We start from the raw sequence: 15,556 nt of genomic DNA, 5'->3' as shown, positions 1-15,556 counted from the left end.
AGCAGATTCAGGGCAGAACCTGAGATTCTGTATTTCTCACTAGCTGCCAGGGCATGCCAGGGACCACTTTGAGGAGCAAGGCTTTAGTCCTAAATAGTCAAGATTACAGAACTGTCTTTATCCAGTTTTCACAGCCACCACCAGATGGCAGCATGTCCATTTTCTCTACCTGCTGTTGCTGCTCAGCTCTTTCCTTAGGACCAAGAACCACAAGATTGGAGCCTTTGTTTTCCTCACAGTTGTTTGTGATCTTCTCTCTGACTTACTAGTTCTTAGCCTTTTCGAGTCAGCTTACATCAGGCCTCTGAAACCTCGTCTCTCTGGTCCTCCAGGGGGGAGCCAGCTGCTTTCTGCTGTGCTCAGCACCAGAACAGTGCCTGTTTTCAGTTAATGCAGACTTAAAGGATGTCTGTCATACTTCTTCCTTTTTATAAAACCAATCTTTTTATATATTTAGAAAATTTATGAAATGTAGAAAAGAACCTATTAATTCTCTGTAATTGTACCTGCCAGAAAAAAAATAATGTATTTGTGATATGGTCATTTAGTCTTACTCCACACATTTTTAGTTACATATTTATATTTTATTTTATAAAATGCGATGAGAATGTAAATTTAAATGGATAAAAATATGTGTAATAAAACCTAACAGTTTTGCTTTTTAAACCTTATAAAAAGATTTTGGACAAAAGTGAAACCTCCTTTGAAATAATTTATTTCTATTTTCTATTACTTCTGACTATGGTTGCAACTTCAGAAGAGCTTTTTAATTTGTAATTTCAAATCTGCATATATACACAGTAAGTCATCACTTAACATTATTAACAGGTTCTTGGAAACTGACTTTAAGCAAAATGATGTATAACGAAACCAGTTTTACCATAGGTTAATTGATAACAAACAAGAGTTAAGTTCTTAGGGCATAGTTTTGGTCACAAAAACATCACCAAACTTCTAAATAAAGATCTAATATTAAACATGGAAATAAATGTGAGCTATACATACATTTAAGAAACGTTAGTAAAAACAAGTAAGATATTTATTTACCCAGTTATTCCAGTTCAGTGTTGAAGGTGGCCAGTTTATTCTGGCAGCTCAGGGAGCCAAGTGGGAGCCAGTCCTCCACAGGATTCCATTCAATTGCAGGGCTCACTCACTCACATCCACACTCACTCAGACTGGGACAATTGAGACGTGCCAGTTTACCTATCATGCACATCTTTGGGGTGTGGGAGGAAACCTGAGTACTTAGAGGAAATCCATGCAAAGATGGGAAGAACATGCAAACTCCACACAGTGTCCCTGGTGAGGACCCAATTTGTTTTCTCATCCATATTATAATAAAACTATTGAAGAGAATGTTATTTGAGGACCTGCTGTATTTGCTAAATGTGATCATTGTTGAAAATTTGTAAAAGTATAGTTTTATGTAAAAGCAAATTTATTGTAATTACATGTTAGCACATTTGTATTCAGTCTTTTGTTTTTCAGTACTTATGTAGTCATCTTTTAAAAAACTCTTGATTATAATGCATAAGCAACTTTGTTTCCTGATGTTTCTTTTGACTCTTTTTAAGCTTAATGGAAATTTAGAAACAAAATCAGAAAAGATCAGTGAAATAAACAAGTCACCCACAGACCTCCTACCAAGGGATACCATTTGTCAGTATTTAGCAACTTTCCATCTGTATCATTCTCTGATTTCTTTCCTGATGTTTGAATCTTTTGCTCATCTATAACTGCCTTCTTAACAAGTCTGAACCATGTAATCATGTATTTATTATGCAGCTGCATCTAATTGTCTCTTTTGTTGAGCTTAGTATGTTTCTGTTCATTTTCATGTGAGTTTTTTACTAAACTTATCTTCCTGGGGGAAGAATGATGTTTTTGCAAAGATTTTATCAGGCAGACAAGCAGCAAGTTTCCATCAGCTTGATAGTGAAGGAAGTTTATCTTTTACTAAAGGTCCTATTTTTTTTTCTGTACTGTGAGTTTTCATCATTTTTTGTGTCTTCATAGGTATTTTATGATGAAGATGGGAGGGCAAAGTCCAGGGCTGCTAGCCAGATACTGCTTTACTACACACGATTTCTATCTCAGTGAGCTTCCAGCCAAGGTGATGTGGGTCTTTCTTTGCCAAATGATTATCATTTTCTCTTCTCTAGAGGATGATGCTATAGTGGATCCTCTTTCTGCCTGGCACCTGAACGTCTCTTGATTAGAGTGGGCAATGAGTACTTGCCCCAGAAGTGGATGTGTGTATGTTTCTGGTGTTCTGACTTGAGTTTTTGAAATGTAATTCAGATGTGTGTCAGAAGGTGTGGCAGATGTTGGAGAGCTCTGTCTGGCTTCCCTTGAATCCCTTTTACCATTTCTGGGTGCCCCCTGACATTGGTGTGTGTGCAGTTTGAAAAGTCAGCACCCGAGGCTTGTTTTCAAGAGACTGCCTTTGGGCTTACAGCAACTGTTTTGCTCATGCTTCTTTTTAAACCAGAAATGTCTGGGAATTTATGTTGTCCAAAGGCAGCCTGTAGCTAGCAACTGATAGATGTGAGAATATGAAAGCCCATTTCCTTTGCCTTGCAGAGGGACGTCTCTGAAGTGTGACTCACACTCCAGAGCCTTCTTGTGGGATCAGGCTGAGGCCACCCTCTGTGGGACTTTGCCTGAGTGCATACGTGTGTTTGGCTTCCTCTCTCACCCTTATTGTGCTTCTCCTACTCCCCTACTGGTCTTCCTTCTTAATAAACTTCCTCCTTAAAAAATCGCGAGCAAATCTAGTGTCTACTGCTGGGGAACGTGACTGAAGGATGCTTTTAATTTTTTTTCCTATTTTCAAATAGCCTGTCTCTTTTAAAGTATTCCCACTCTGGTAGAACATGACATTGGACATTCATTCATCTCTTCACAACCATGATAGTGCCACTCTGGGCCAGGCTCTTTTCACTTGGTGTGAAAATAAACGTCCAGTCCTGCTCCCTTATCTGTTCAGTAAGATTCCATTTTAATTAAGAATAGTTTTTGATACCTAATAAAAAAATTTGTCTTTTTTTCCAACACTTCATCAGTGACTATTTTCTTTCCTTCTTTTTTCTTTTCTTTTCTCTCTCTCTTTCTTTCTCTTTCTTTCTTTCTCTCTCTTTTTCTCTCTCTCTCTCTTTTGAGACAGGGTCTTGCTCTGTTGCCCAGTCTGGAGTGCAGTAGTATAATCATTACTCATTTTAGCCTCAACCTCCTGGGCTCAAGCAATCCTCCTGCCTCAGCCTCCCGAGTAGCTGGGACCACAGGCATGTGCCATTATACCTGGCAAATTTTTGTATTTTATTTGTATATATGAATATATGTATATATATGTATATGTGTGTGTACCTATATATGTTTTGTAGAGACGGGGTTTTGCCATGTTGCTCAGGCTGGTCTTGAAGTCCTGAGCTCAAGAAATCCACCCATTTCAGCCTCCCAAAGTGCTGGGATTACAGGTGTGAGCCATCGCACCCAGCCAGCGGGTGTTTTCTCATCATGACTACTTTATCAAATAAGTTGAATGAAAAAGATACTATCTTCCCTTCCTCGGCCAGAGAGATGGCTCCTTACTTGGCCTTTTCCACTTGCAAATAAGATATAAAAGTTTGGGTGGCTGACATGTAGTTGGATGTTGCCGTGTGCTAAGCCATCTTTCTGCTATCACTCCCTGAATTGTTGTATCAATTATCTATTGCTGCATAACAAAATACCCTAAATTTCATGGCTTAAAACAACAAACATGCTGGGTGTGATGGCTCACGCCTGTAATCCCAGCATTTTGGGAGGCTGAGGCGAGTGGATTATGAGGTCAGGAGTTCAGGACCAGCCCGGCCAAGATGGTGAAACCCCGTCTACTAAAAACACAAAAGTTAGCTGGGCGCGGTGGCAGATACCTGTGTAATCCCAGCTACTCAGGAGGCTGAGGCAGGAGAATTGCTTGAACCCCAGTGGCAGAGGTTGCAGTGAGCCGAGATCATGCCACTGCACTCCAGCCTGGGCAATAGAGTGAGATTCCATCTCAAAAAAAAAAAAAAAACCCAAAAAACCAACACGCATTTATTTAGCTCCTGATCCTACAGGTCAGCAATTTAGTCTGGGCTGTTCTTGCGGCCTTAATTGAACTTATTCAAGTGTCTGCAGTCTTTGCTGATGTTGGCTGGTTTCTTTCACATCTATAGGGCCTCAGTTTAGACAACTAGGCCGATTCCTTCCTATTCTATGTTGTCTCTTGTCTCTCAGCAGGCTAGCTTGACTTGTTTACATGATGAAGGCAGAGCCTCAAGAGAGTCAGCAGAAGTATACAAGACTTCTGGAAGGCCCAGACTCAGAACTGGCACAAAAATCACATCTACTGCATACTATTTGTCAGAGCAAGTCATGAAGCTAGTCCAGAATCAGGGGAGGGTGGAGGGGAAAGAGGCTCCACTTCTTGATGGGAGGAGTGGCGAAGTCACATTGCACAGCTTGTGAATATATGGAAGGTTGGAGAATTGTGGTTATTTTTGCAATCTGTAACAGCTGTAATTTCTGTATTCAGAAGCATTACCTGGTGCTGTTTTGTAGGATTCAGCAGTGGTGATGGACCCACTAGTGAAAATGACATTTTCAGGAAGGTCTTGGAGCAGCTGGTGAAGTATATGAACTCAGGAAACCGGTTATTGCATAAAAACTTTCTGAAGCAGGAAGTAGTTCAGAAGTTCTTGCGCCTCCTTTCTACTCTGCAAGGTAATTTTTCCCACAACATTCAATTATGTTAAAAGTGATGATTTGTGTTCATTAAAATTCTTTTCTAATATCTGTTCAGAAATTAATTTAAAAAAATAAAGATAATGTATCTACATGTAAAACATTCACACAGTACAGAGCGTTCTTTTTAATAGGTGTAAAATCTATTACATACCCCTGAACTTCAACCCCTAAATCCCATCCCCAGAAACAACGTGTTACTAGTTTTTTATGTGTCCTTCTAGAAATAATATTTGCATATACAGTCATTTAAAAAATACTATAGATATTTCTCTCTTCTATACATATTGGCTAATGTTGGAGTATAAAGTTATTGTAGAATTGAGTGTTCTTTTTCATTATGGGGAAATCAGGAAACTTCCTGAAAAGAACTTTAGATGACAAAAATTTAAATAATTTGGGAAGATTCTAGAAATTCTAAGTAGGTAAAATTTAGTATTTTTAAAATGAACACTTCATAAGGCTGAGATGTCTCCATTTTACAAAGAGAGCAGGAAGGCATGGCCTGAGAAACCTCAAATACTCAGGGTATGCAGCAGATGATAGTATTTAAGGCTTGGAGTTTAGCATTCAAGTCTTGTTTCCACCACATACCAGATCTGTGACCTTAGGCCAATTAATTAACCTCTTTAAGCTTCAGTTTCTTCATCCCCTTGCCTTGGTTAGGGGACTAACCTCTTGAGATAATGGATATAGAACACTTAGTCTAATGTCCTGCACATAAAATGCTAGTACTCATTAGCTGTTAGGATGGGATGAGATGAGGTTAGGTTGTCAGCCTTTCTTTCCTAGGTATCAGTGAGTCAAAGATAACCAGCATACCTGTTAAACACACTCTAGGATGGGGCCACATTGTATGGGATCAATTAGATGTAGACATTCTGTACAAACCACATCTAGGGAGCCTTTGGTTTTTGGACTTAATGTCATTTGATCCATGGCCCATGAAGACTGTCCTCATTTATATTTAGGGTTGTGAAAATAAAACCTTATTTAATGGTATTTGGTAAAAATCTCTTAAGAGCCCATGTGATGGGAATGCTGCTTCTCCAATGTCCTTTGTGTCTTATGGACTATGTTCCTATGCCTCCTTTGTTTCTCTGTAGGGTATTGTAAGTGTCGGTGTGAGTTCTTCCTTCTCTCACTTTGGCTTGGTTACTTTCCCCTTTCCTCTTATTCCTTACTCTCTGTACCTTTCTTGAAGGTCTCTCCCTCAACTGTCTTCCAGAGTTGAGTGGGTCTCTAATCCACCCAGCCTTTTTGACGTTTTTCTGTCTTCATTTTTCCTTTTTTTCCTCTTTGTATCCTTAACTGGCCATAGGGTAGGCTATTTATAGCTCTTCCTATTGAAAATGACAGACTCCAATGGGCTAAAAATTGGCAAAAAAGTTACTTTTTTGACTCTCATAATAAAAATGCCAGGCTGGCTTCAAGTACAGCTGGCTTCAGGGAGCTCACCAATGTCACTACGACCCATTGTCTCCCATCTTTCAACTCAGCTCTCCACTAGTTGGCTTCCATCTCAGACTCTCTGTGGAAATGTGATTGAGGTCTCTAATGTCTGACTTGTCCCACATTTCTGGACTTGTGGACCCATCTGTCTCTCTCTCTCAGTGGTTCGAACAAATGTCCTTGGCTTCACTTCGGATCGTGATGTATACCTCTGTAGCTAAATGTGATCAGAAGGATGGAGATTCTTAATTGGCTTAGGTCCAAATCACATGCTACCCTATCCCATCCATACGTCAACGAAGAGTGCCAGAAGGTGGGAGAGGGCTGTTACCAGATGATGAGCGAATAGATTCTGGGGGACAAAAATTGCAAATGCCTATTTAAATAGTTTGCCTTTTACACTTTTATTTTGATTCCTGTTAAAATAAGATGATAGACTAGCCTATATTTAATTTCTTCTTATTTTAAAATGAACATTTTAAATATTAAAATGAATATTCATTTTAAGAAAACTTGGAAAAAGATGGGAAGCAAAAACTAGCAAATGCAAATCAAGTTGCTCTTATTTAGGTAATCCTTGATTTTTCTCCCCTTCTGCTATATCTCCCTGCTTTCTTAGTGGTAGGGTTGCTAGACAAAATACAGAATCCCCTGTTAAATTTAAATTTCGGATAAGCAATGAATAATTTTTTAGTATAAATGTGTCCCCAAATATTGCATATATATATACTTACACAAAAATTTATTTGTTGTTCATCTAAAATTCAAATGTAATCGGCATCCTATGTTTTTATTTGCTAAATCTGGCCATCTACTTGCTGAAGATCTGAGTAAAATATTTTCTACTCTTGGCCGGGCTCATTGGCTCACACCTGTAATCTCAGCACTTTGGGAGGCCAAGGCAGGTGGATCACAAGGTCAGGAGATCGAGACCATCCTGGCTAACACGGTGAAACCCCGTCTCTACTAAAAATACAAAAAAGTGGCTGGGCATTGTGGCGGGCGCCTGTAGTCCCAGCTACTTGGGAGGCTGAGGCAGGAGAATGGCTTGAACCCAGGAGACAGAGCTTGCAGTGAGCCGAGATCGCACCACTGTACTCCAGCCTGAGTGACAGAGTGAGACTCCATCTCAAACAACAACAACAACAACAACAACAACAGCAACAACAACAACAAGTTTTCTACTCTTAAGATTCACCAGCAGTATGAAGTGGAATAACTTTTATCCTGTCTTTAGACATCAAAGATCAGATGGAAACATTTGTTTATCATGATAAAAAATCAAGAATTAAGAGATAAACCATCTTCTCATGGTTACCTTATGGCTCTTGACTTTTTAATTGTTCTGTAGTATCTCTCTGTATTTCAGTATTTATTAGGAAAAGACACTCTTAATATCATGCAAAATTTAAGTCAGGCTTTTGCCCTTCTGATCTCAGCAGAATACTTTGAATTCAAGTATTCTGTGTAAAGACACAGTCATCATTCTTCTGTCTCTTGGGTCAGGGTCTCTACCCTTCATAGGGTATTTCTAATCTTCCCATGAAGTCTGAAGGTCATTACACTGATGTTCCCGAGTGGCTAAGCAACATGACTCAAATAATTAATTACTTGTTTATATAATCCATGTTAATTATATATGGATGTTGGGTTGTGATTGGGGAAAGAAGAGAAATCATATGAACGTTTTTGGAATGTGTCTTACTCTTATTTTTGAAAGAAATTCCTCCTGACCTGGTCTGTGATATTAATCAAGACTGTGCCACCATCGTCTTCAAATTCTTATTGGAAAAACAGAAATGGCCTGAGGTGCTTCTGCTGCTGACCCGCAAAGTAAGTGGAGAGCCACCGCTTGGAGATTGCCTCATTAAAGACTGCAACTTCTCAGACCTCGACATCTGTACCATCATCCCCCACCTCAGCACCTGGGACCAGCGGAAGAAACAGCTTCTGGGCCGCCTGATAGACAGTGGAGGTGAGAGTGACTGGATGCTAAGCGTTGGAGACTTGTCCACATTCTCCACATGATGGAGTCCAGGCCACTGCCTGCCTTTCCCTTGGTTTTGGAGGCACTATGAAGTTCACCCTTATTGTCTACCCTGTATATTCTTGTTTTGAAACAGTGATGAAGGTTACTGCCCTGTAAGTGAGTTGCCCTTGAGGAACTCTGCATTTTTTGTGAATTCCAGTTACTACCTTTCTCTTTTGTATGGGAAACATCAGGTGTGTGAAGGGTCCTTGGCTCTGGTTTAGCCTACAGCAGTCATTTCCTCCTGACCTCTGGCTAGACTTTGACTCGCAGTGGATATACTGTGTGGATCCTTGTCTACTCCTGTGACATTCTTTTCTGATCAACGGATTGGGATTCAAGATGCTTGTTTTTAAAGAAACAGTCAAGTAATTGGTGGGTGGAAGCATCTGCTGCTTTAATGAGAACTATCACGCATGGCTGGGTGTGTGTCTGGAGTTTGCAGACATCTTGCTGAATTGGCTTTTATTTCCAAGCTGATTTAGAAACACCAACCTCCTCCTACCTCTGTCCCTCACACCTCCACTAATGCCACTACTAACTGTGTGGCCTTGGGCATGCCATTTATGCCTTCATCTCCTGATTGGTAAAATGGGAATAAATAGGCCTCCTTTCTTAGGGTTGTTTTGGATATTAAATGAGTTAATGTGTGCAGGCTTTTAGAAGAGTGCTTTGGCTATGTAGTTCTCTGCTTGCTTCGTGCTGTATGAGGAAATGTCTTTCATGAGAAGAGACATTATGTGTTATCAACAACACATAATATGTAAGATATAACAGTGACACACAAGACATTGTGTGTTATCAATAGCACATTGATCCTTAGCCCTCAAAGTGCCACACACCTTGCAAAGCCTTTAGGTGTTGGCTCCATCCACAGCTTTCAGTAGGTAGATGAGGCGGCTTCTACAATTTACTTTTTTAAACTCCTTCCTTAAGTGGAGTGTTACTTTCTTTGCCTGGAATCCACAGCTGTCATGAATTCCTGTTTTATTCCTTGATTCAGCAAGCACTTATAGAGCACACCTCAGGATCAGGTGCTAGGAACCAAGCCCACAGAGGTGAGTGTGCAGCTGCTGGAAGTGTGTGGAGGAGACTGCCGACCTACCGTGGGTGGGTCTGCCTTCTGGTGGAGGCTGGAGGCTGGGGAACTTCGATGCAGAGGAGTTGTGTGGACTGAGCTAAAAAGAAGGTGATTTGGGGTGGAGAGATGTGAGGGAAGATGGCAGTTGAGAATAGGAGCTCGGTAGAAGCAAGGGTTGTGGCATGTTCTCACTCAAAAGTGGGAGTTGAACAATGAAAACACATGGACATAGGGAGGGGCACATCACACACAAGGGCTTGTTGGGGGTGGGGGGCTAGGGGAGGGGTAGCATTAGGAGAAATACCTAATATAGGTGACAGGTTGATGGGTGCAGCAAACCACCATGGCACATGTATACCTATGTAACAAACCTGCATGTTCTGCATATGTATCCCAGAACTTAAAGTATTTTATATATATATATATATATATATATATAGAGAGAGAGAGAGAGAGAGAGAGAGAGAGAGAGAGACAGAGAAGCAAGTGATGTAGAAAGTGCCCTCACACTGATGTTAGGCAGAGTTTCAGTTCTCATGCCCTGTCCTCATGCCAGGACAGTGGGAATGATGGGAACTATGCTCCTGTGGTGGGGAGCTGGAGAGGAGACGGGGGCAAGGCTCCTGGACAGCATGCTTGAAGGAGCTGGGCTTTCACCTTGTGGCTACTGGCAGAAGCCTTTGCCTCCCAAAATGGGTGCTGGTAGGAGGATCTTGGAAGTTAGGTAAACATGAGCTCTCTTCCCTTGCAACTGAATAACTGAAGCGGTCCATCTCTCGTCAGGCGAGCCAGGCTGTGCCTGCTCACATTGCCCTTCCCTTCTGCCCTCTCCCAGCCTTGCCTGATGGTCTTCAGGAGAGCCAGGAGAGGCCACTTGTCATGTGTCTGAAATACGAGGACTTCGAGTTGGCTTTCCTTCTCTTGACCAAGGGCGCAGACCCCCGTGCTATTTCTCTCACGGAAGGTGATACTCCTTTGCATGCGGCACTCCACATCTTTCTAGAGATCAAAGGTAAGCCCTTGTTTTTTAAGCAACCTTTTCCTTGAGGAGGAAGCTGGATATAAGAACTGATGCTGTTTTCTGGTCTTTCCTTTTGTGTAAACCAGTGATCTGAAAAAGGCCCATTTCTTGACCAGGCCTGCCCATGTCACCTGGCCCCTCACTTGTAGCATGCTGGGAAGAACTGACCACCATGGTGAATGGTCAGGGTGGGTTAATGGAGGATTCTTAAGTTCCATAGTTGACTGTTGGTAGTTGAAAAGTACTTTCCATTTATTTATATCATTTTCAGGAGTCTGCATATGAAGGATCTTGCTAGAATCTTATATGGTTATCTCAGGACATTTGGGCTGGATAATTCTTTGTTGTATGGCACTCTCGTGTGCATTGTAGGATGTTTAGCAGCATCCCTGGCCTCCACCTACTAGCTGCCAATGACACTCCCCCAGTTGTGATAATAAAAAATGTCTCTATCTATACATTGCCAATGTCCCTTGGGGAGCAAATCACCGTTGGTTGAGAACCACTGAGTTCTTTAATGGAGTTCAGATTTTTGGGGGAGTTCAGCATTCTGAGATGCCCCTGACTGGCATCACTCTCAAACCCCAGGGTCTGCTGTCCCCTGAGAAGAGTGGCTCAGTGCTCACAGGGTTTTTTTTTTTGTGCCTTTCAGCTGACATTGGTTTTAGCTTCCTCAACCATCTGTTGGATCTGTTTTGGTCCAACCCCACCGAATTCGACTACCTCAACCCCAATGTCCAGGATAGCAATGGGAACACGCTAATGCACATCCTCTTCCAGAAGGGCATGCTAAAGCGCATGAAGAAGCTGTTAGACCTGCTGGTGAAGTTTGACATCAACTTCAACCTGAAGAACAAAGAGGGCAAAGATGCACGGCACCGGATTAAGAAGAACGATTCTTTGCTCTTGGCCTGGAACAAAGCTCTGATGGAGAACAGGCGGAGGAGCCGGCAGGACTCTGCTGCCCACCTGGGGAAGCTCCCAAGGTCCACTGCCCCTGGTCACACATCTCAGCTCAAGTCCCAGGGTTCATTCAAGTCAGTGCCATGTGGTGCTACTGCCAGAACCCTACCTGAAGGAAGTGCAGTCCCTGACAGCTGGGAGACTCTCCCAGATACCCAGGTGACCAGGGAGAAGCCTGGAGCTCTTAGGCCATGCTCTCTGAGAGACTGCCTTATGCAGGACATCACAGTTTTGATTCAGCAGATTGAAGTGGATCTGTCTTTCCCAGAGGACTGTCTTCAGAGCTCTGAGCCTCTGGAGGCAGGAGCTGGCAAGGAAGGAAAGAAAGATGAGCTCCAGCTGACCCTGGGTGCAGGGGTCCCTGACTGTAGTGAGGCGGGGGAAGGACATGCTCAGGTGGGCCTTGGGGCCTTGCAGCTTGTGCCTGCTGATAACAGAGGGAAGGAGGGCAATGACGATCAGGATGACTGGAGCACGCAGGAGATTGAGGCCTGCCTCCAGGACTTTGATAACATGACATGGGAGATCGAGTGCACTTCAGAAATGCTGAAGAAGCTGTCTAGTAAGGTAATGACCAAGGTCATCAAGAAGAAAATCATCCTTGCCATTCAGCAGCTGGGAAATGGCGAGTGGACCCAGGGCCTGCAGAAGCGACTGAAGCACCTGAAAGGAAGCATCCAGCTCTTTGAAGCTAAGCTGGACAAAGGAGCCCGGATGCTGTGGGAGCTCGCCATTGACTTCTCCCCTCGATGCAGTGAGAACCCTGAGAAGATCATTGCCACGGAGCAGAACACGTGTGCAATGGAGAAATCAGGGCGAATCTACACGGAAATCATCCGGATTTGGGACATCGTCTTAGATCACTGCAAACTGGCTGATTCCATCAAGGCCATCTGCAATGCCTACAACCGGGGCTTGTCCTGTGTCCTGCGGAAGAAGCTGAAGGGTATCAATAAAGGCCAAGTGTCAGCTAACATGAAAATTCAAAAGCGTATACCCCGCTGCTATGTGGAGGACACGGAGGCCGAGAAGGGCAGGGAGCATGTCAATCCTGAGTACTTTCCCCCAGCCAGTGCAGTGGAGACAGAATATAACATCATGAAGTTCCACAGCTTCAGCACCAACATGGCCTTTAACATCCTCAATGACACGACAGCCACAGTGGAGTACCCCTTCCGGGTGGGTGAGCTTGAGTACGCGGTGATCGACCTCAACCCCAGGCCACTGGAGCCCATCATCCTTATTGGGCGAAGTGGCACTGGGAAGACAACCTGCTGCTTGTACAGATTGTGGAAGAAATTCCACGTTTACTGGGAAAAAGCTGAGCAGGCAGGAAGCCCGTTGCTGGCCAAACAGGTCTGGCTGAAGAGAAGATTGGAAGTGGAACCCGGAAAAGAGGGTCCAGGTGGGGAGGAAGAGGAGGAGGAAGAGGAGGAGGAAGAGGAAGGTTCTATTGAAGTGGAAACAGAAAGTATAGATGAGCAGGAGTACGAAGCCTGCGCAGGAGGAGCCAGTGTGGAGCCAGCAGGGGATGGCCAAGCTGCAGAAGTATGTGCACCAGAACATCCCCACCAGCTGGAGCATTTACATCAGATCTTTGTGACCAAGAACCACGTCCTATGCCAGGAGGTACAAAGGAATTTCATTGAGCTTTCCAAGTCCACCAAGGCCACCAGTCATTACAAACCACTGGACCCCAACATTCACAAACTCCAGGACCTGAGGGACGAGAACTTTCCTCTGTTTGTCACTTCCAAGCAGCTGCTTCTCCTGCTTGATGCTTCTCTGCCCAAACCTTTTTTTCTGAGAAACGAAGATGGAAGCTTGAAAAGAACCATCATAGGATGGTCCACACAGGAGGAGTCAACCATCCCCAGTTGGCAAGAGGATGAGGAGGAGGCTGAGGTGGATGGGGACTACAGTGAGGAGGATAAAGCTGTAGAAATGCGTACAGGTGACAGTGACCCCCGAGTGTACGTGACATTTGAGGTGTTCAAAAATGAAATATGGCCCAAAATGACCAAAGGGAGGACTGCCTACAACCCCGCACTGATTTGGAAAGAAATAAAATCTTTTCTGAAGGGTTCTTTTGAGGCCCTCAGCTGTCCATGTGGGAGACTCACTGAAGAAGCATATAAGAAATTAGGGAGGAAACGGTGCCCAAATTTCAAGGAAGACCGGAGTGAGATCTACAGCCTCTTCTGTCTGTATCAGCAAATCAGGTCCCAGAAAGGTTATTTTGATGAAGAGGATGTTCTGTATAACATATCCCGGAGACTGTCGAAGCTCAGGGTGCTCCCATGGTCCATCCACGAGCTCTATGGTGATGAGATTCAAGACTTTACCCAGGCTGAGCTGGCGCTGCTGATGAAATGCATCAACGACCCCAACTCTATGTTCCTCACGGGGGACACGGCCCAGAGCATCATGAAGGGCGTGGCCTTCCGCTTCAGCGATCTGCGCTCTCTGTTCCACTACGCCAGCAGAAACACCGTAGACAAGCAGTGTGCTGTTCGGAAGCCCAAGAAGATCCACCAGCTGTACCAGAATTACAGGTCCCACTCAGGTAAGTCCAGGCCTTGGGCTTGCCTACTGGGGTGCTTAGGCACAGACTTTGGGCTGCCTTTGAAGCTGAAGACTAGCTCTTGTTAAGTTTTTACAGTTGAAGTAAGGGTAGTATTTTGGAATTTGTTAGTAAATACGCGCATGGACAAGAGATAGTATGATTTTGGCACTGCTCCTTAAGTTGATAATTTAAGCTGTGGTTGGGTGGCAACTGACCTTTAAGTAATTGTATCTCAAGGAGTTTGCCATAACATGAATACATTTCAGGGCGAACATTTAAGCTGTTTGAGAACTTTCATTAAAGCCCTTGGGAAGTACCTGCTCATTCTTTATAAAGTAATATACCAGTTACAAGTCATTAATCCCTGAACCAGGTTTTCTCCCAAAGGGAAGGAAAAAAAAAAAAAGGGAGGGTGGTAGGCAGTGGGAGTTAACACACACTTGGGTGCTTTTAATTTGTGTCTTAGTTTTGCCCCCTTTCTGTGCCAGGCACAACGCTAAACAGTTTATCTATAGTACCTGTGCTTAATCTTCATAACACCACTGCGAGGTAAGCATCAGTCCCATTTTATAAAGGAGAAACTAAGGCACACAAGTTTAAATAACAGGGTACCAATGCTAAAATATTTCGTTTGTGGTTTATAGATACTAACAAATTTACCTCCTTTGGCCTACAAATATCTGTGAACAATATGGAGTATTGCTTTACATGTTTAAAAACTTTAATGGGATCATGGTGGACATACCTTTCTGCAACTGGGTATTTTTGCCTAATGTTATATTATTGCGATTTCTTTATTTCTTTTCTTTTCTTTTTTTTTTTTTTGAGATAGAGTGTTGCTCTGTTGCTCAGGCTGGAGTGCAGTAGCGTGACCTCGGCTCACTGCAACCTCCACCTTCTGGGTTCAAGTGATTTTCCTGCCTTAGCCTCCTGAGTAGCTGGGTTTACAGGCGCCTGCCACCAAGCCCAGCTAATTTTGTATTTTTAGTAGAGATGAGTTTTTGCTATGTTGGTCAGGCTCGTCTTGAACTCCTGACCTCAGGTGATCCACCCACCTCGGCCTCTCAAAGTTCTGGGATTGCAGGCGTGAGCCACCGTGCCTGGCCTGTTGCTGAGAATTTTGCATGTTGATAATGTGGAGTTCTAGTGCGTTCATTGAGGTTCACATAGCATAAAAGGCACCCATTTGAAATGTGCAATTTAGTGTTTTTTAATGTATTCACAAGATTGTGCAACTATCACCATCATCTAATTCTAGAACATTTTCAGAAATTAAAAACCCCCTCAAAACCGATAACCATAGCAGTTACTACTCATTGTGTCCTTCCTCCCACTCCACGGCAACAACTCATCTTTCTGTTTCTACGGATCCACCTATTGTGGACATTTCATATGGGCGGAATCATATAATGCATGGCCTTTTGTGTCTAGTTTCTTTCACTCAGTTTAATGTCTTCAAGGTTTATGCATATATAGTATGTATCAGCACTTTATTTCTTTCTATGGTTGAACCATCTTTTATTCTTTGAGTATGGTTACATAAAAAATTGCTTGTCTAGTTCCTTAGAAGGCCATTTAAATGGATTCCACTGCAACTTTCGTTCCCTTTTCTGATTCTCCTGTTAATGTAGATATATTTTCGGCCCCTGCTAACTCCTAATGGGAAGAGAACCA

General features: G+C 43.1%; 1 protein-coding gene across 2 annotated transcripts in view; it reads left to right on the top strand.

The window, feature by feature from the left end:
* The window catches only part of TRANK1 (tetratricopeptide repeat and ankyrin repeat containing 1), a 117,286-nt gene that overhangs the window by 75,271 nt on the left and 26,459 nt on the right, over nucleotides 1-15,556 (top strand). For both annotated transcript variants that reach the window (XM_011981914.1, XM_011981913.1), the window contains exons 9-12: nucleotides 4,588-4,749; nucleotides 7,943-8,197; nucleotides 10,168-10,344; nucleotides 11,006-13,882. In XM_011981914.1, coding sequence (XP_011837304.1) covers nucleotides 4,588-4,749; nucleotides 7,943-8,197; nucleotides 10,168-10,344; nucleotides 11,006-13,882 — 3,471 coding nt within the window. The remainder of the gene's footprint in view (nucleotides 1-4,587; nucleotides 4,750-7,942; nucleotides 8,198-10,167; nucleotides 10,345-11,005; nucleotides 13,883-15,556) is intronic.

The sequence above is a fragment of the Mandrillus leucophaeus genome, unplaced genomic scaffold (genome assembly GCF_000951045.1).
Source record: "Mandrillus leucophaeus isolate KB7577 unplaced genomic scaffold, Mleu.le_1.0 Scaffold231, whole genome shotgun sequence".
NCBI lineage: Eukaryota > Metazoa > Chordata > Mammalia > Primates > Cercopithecidae > Mandrillus > Mandrillus leucophaeus.
The sequence above is the reverse complement of the archived record's forward strand: the minus strand, read 5'-3'. Positions and strand labels throughout refer to the sequence as shown.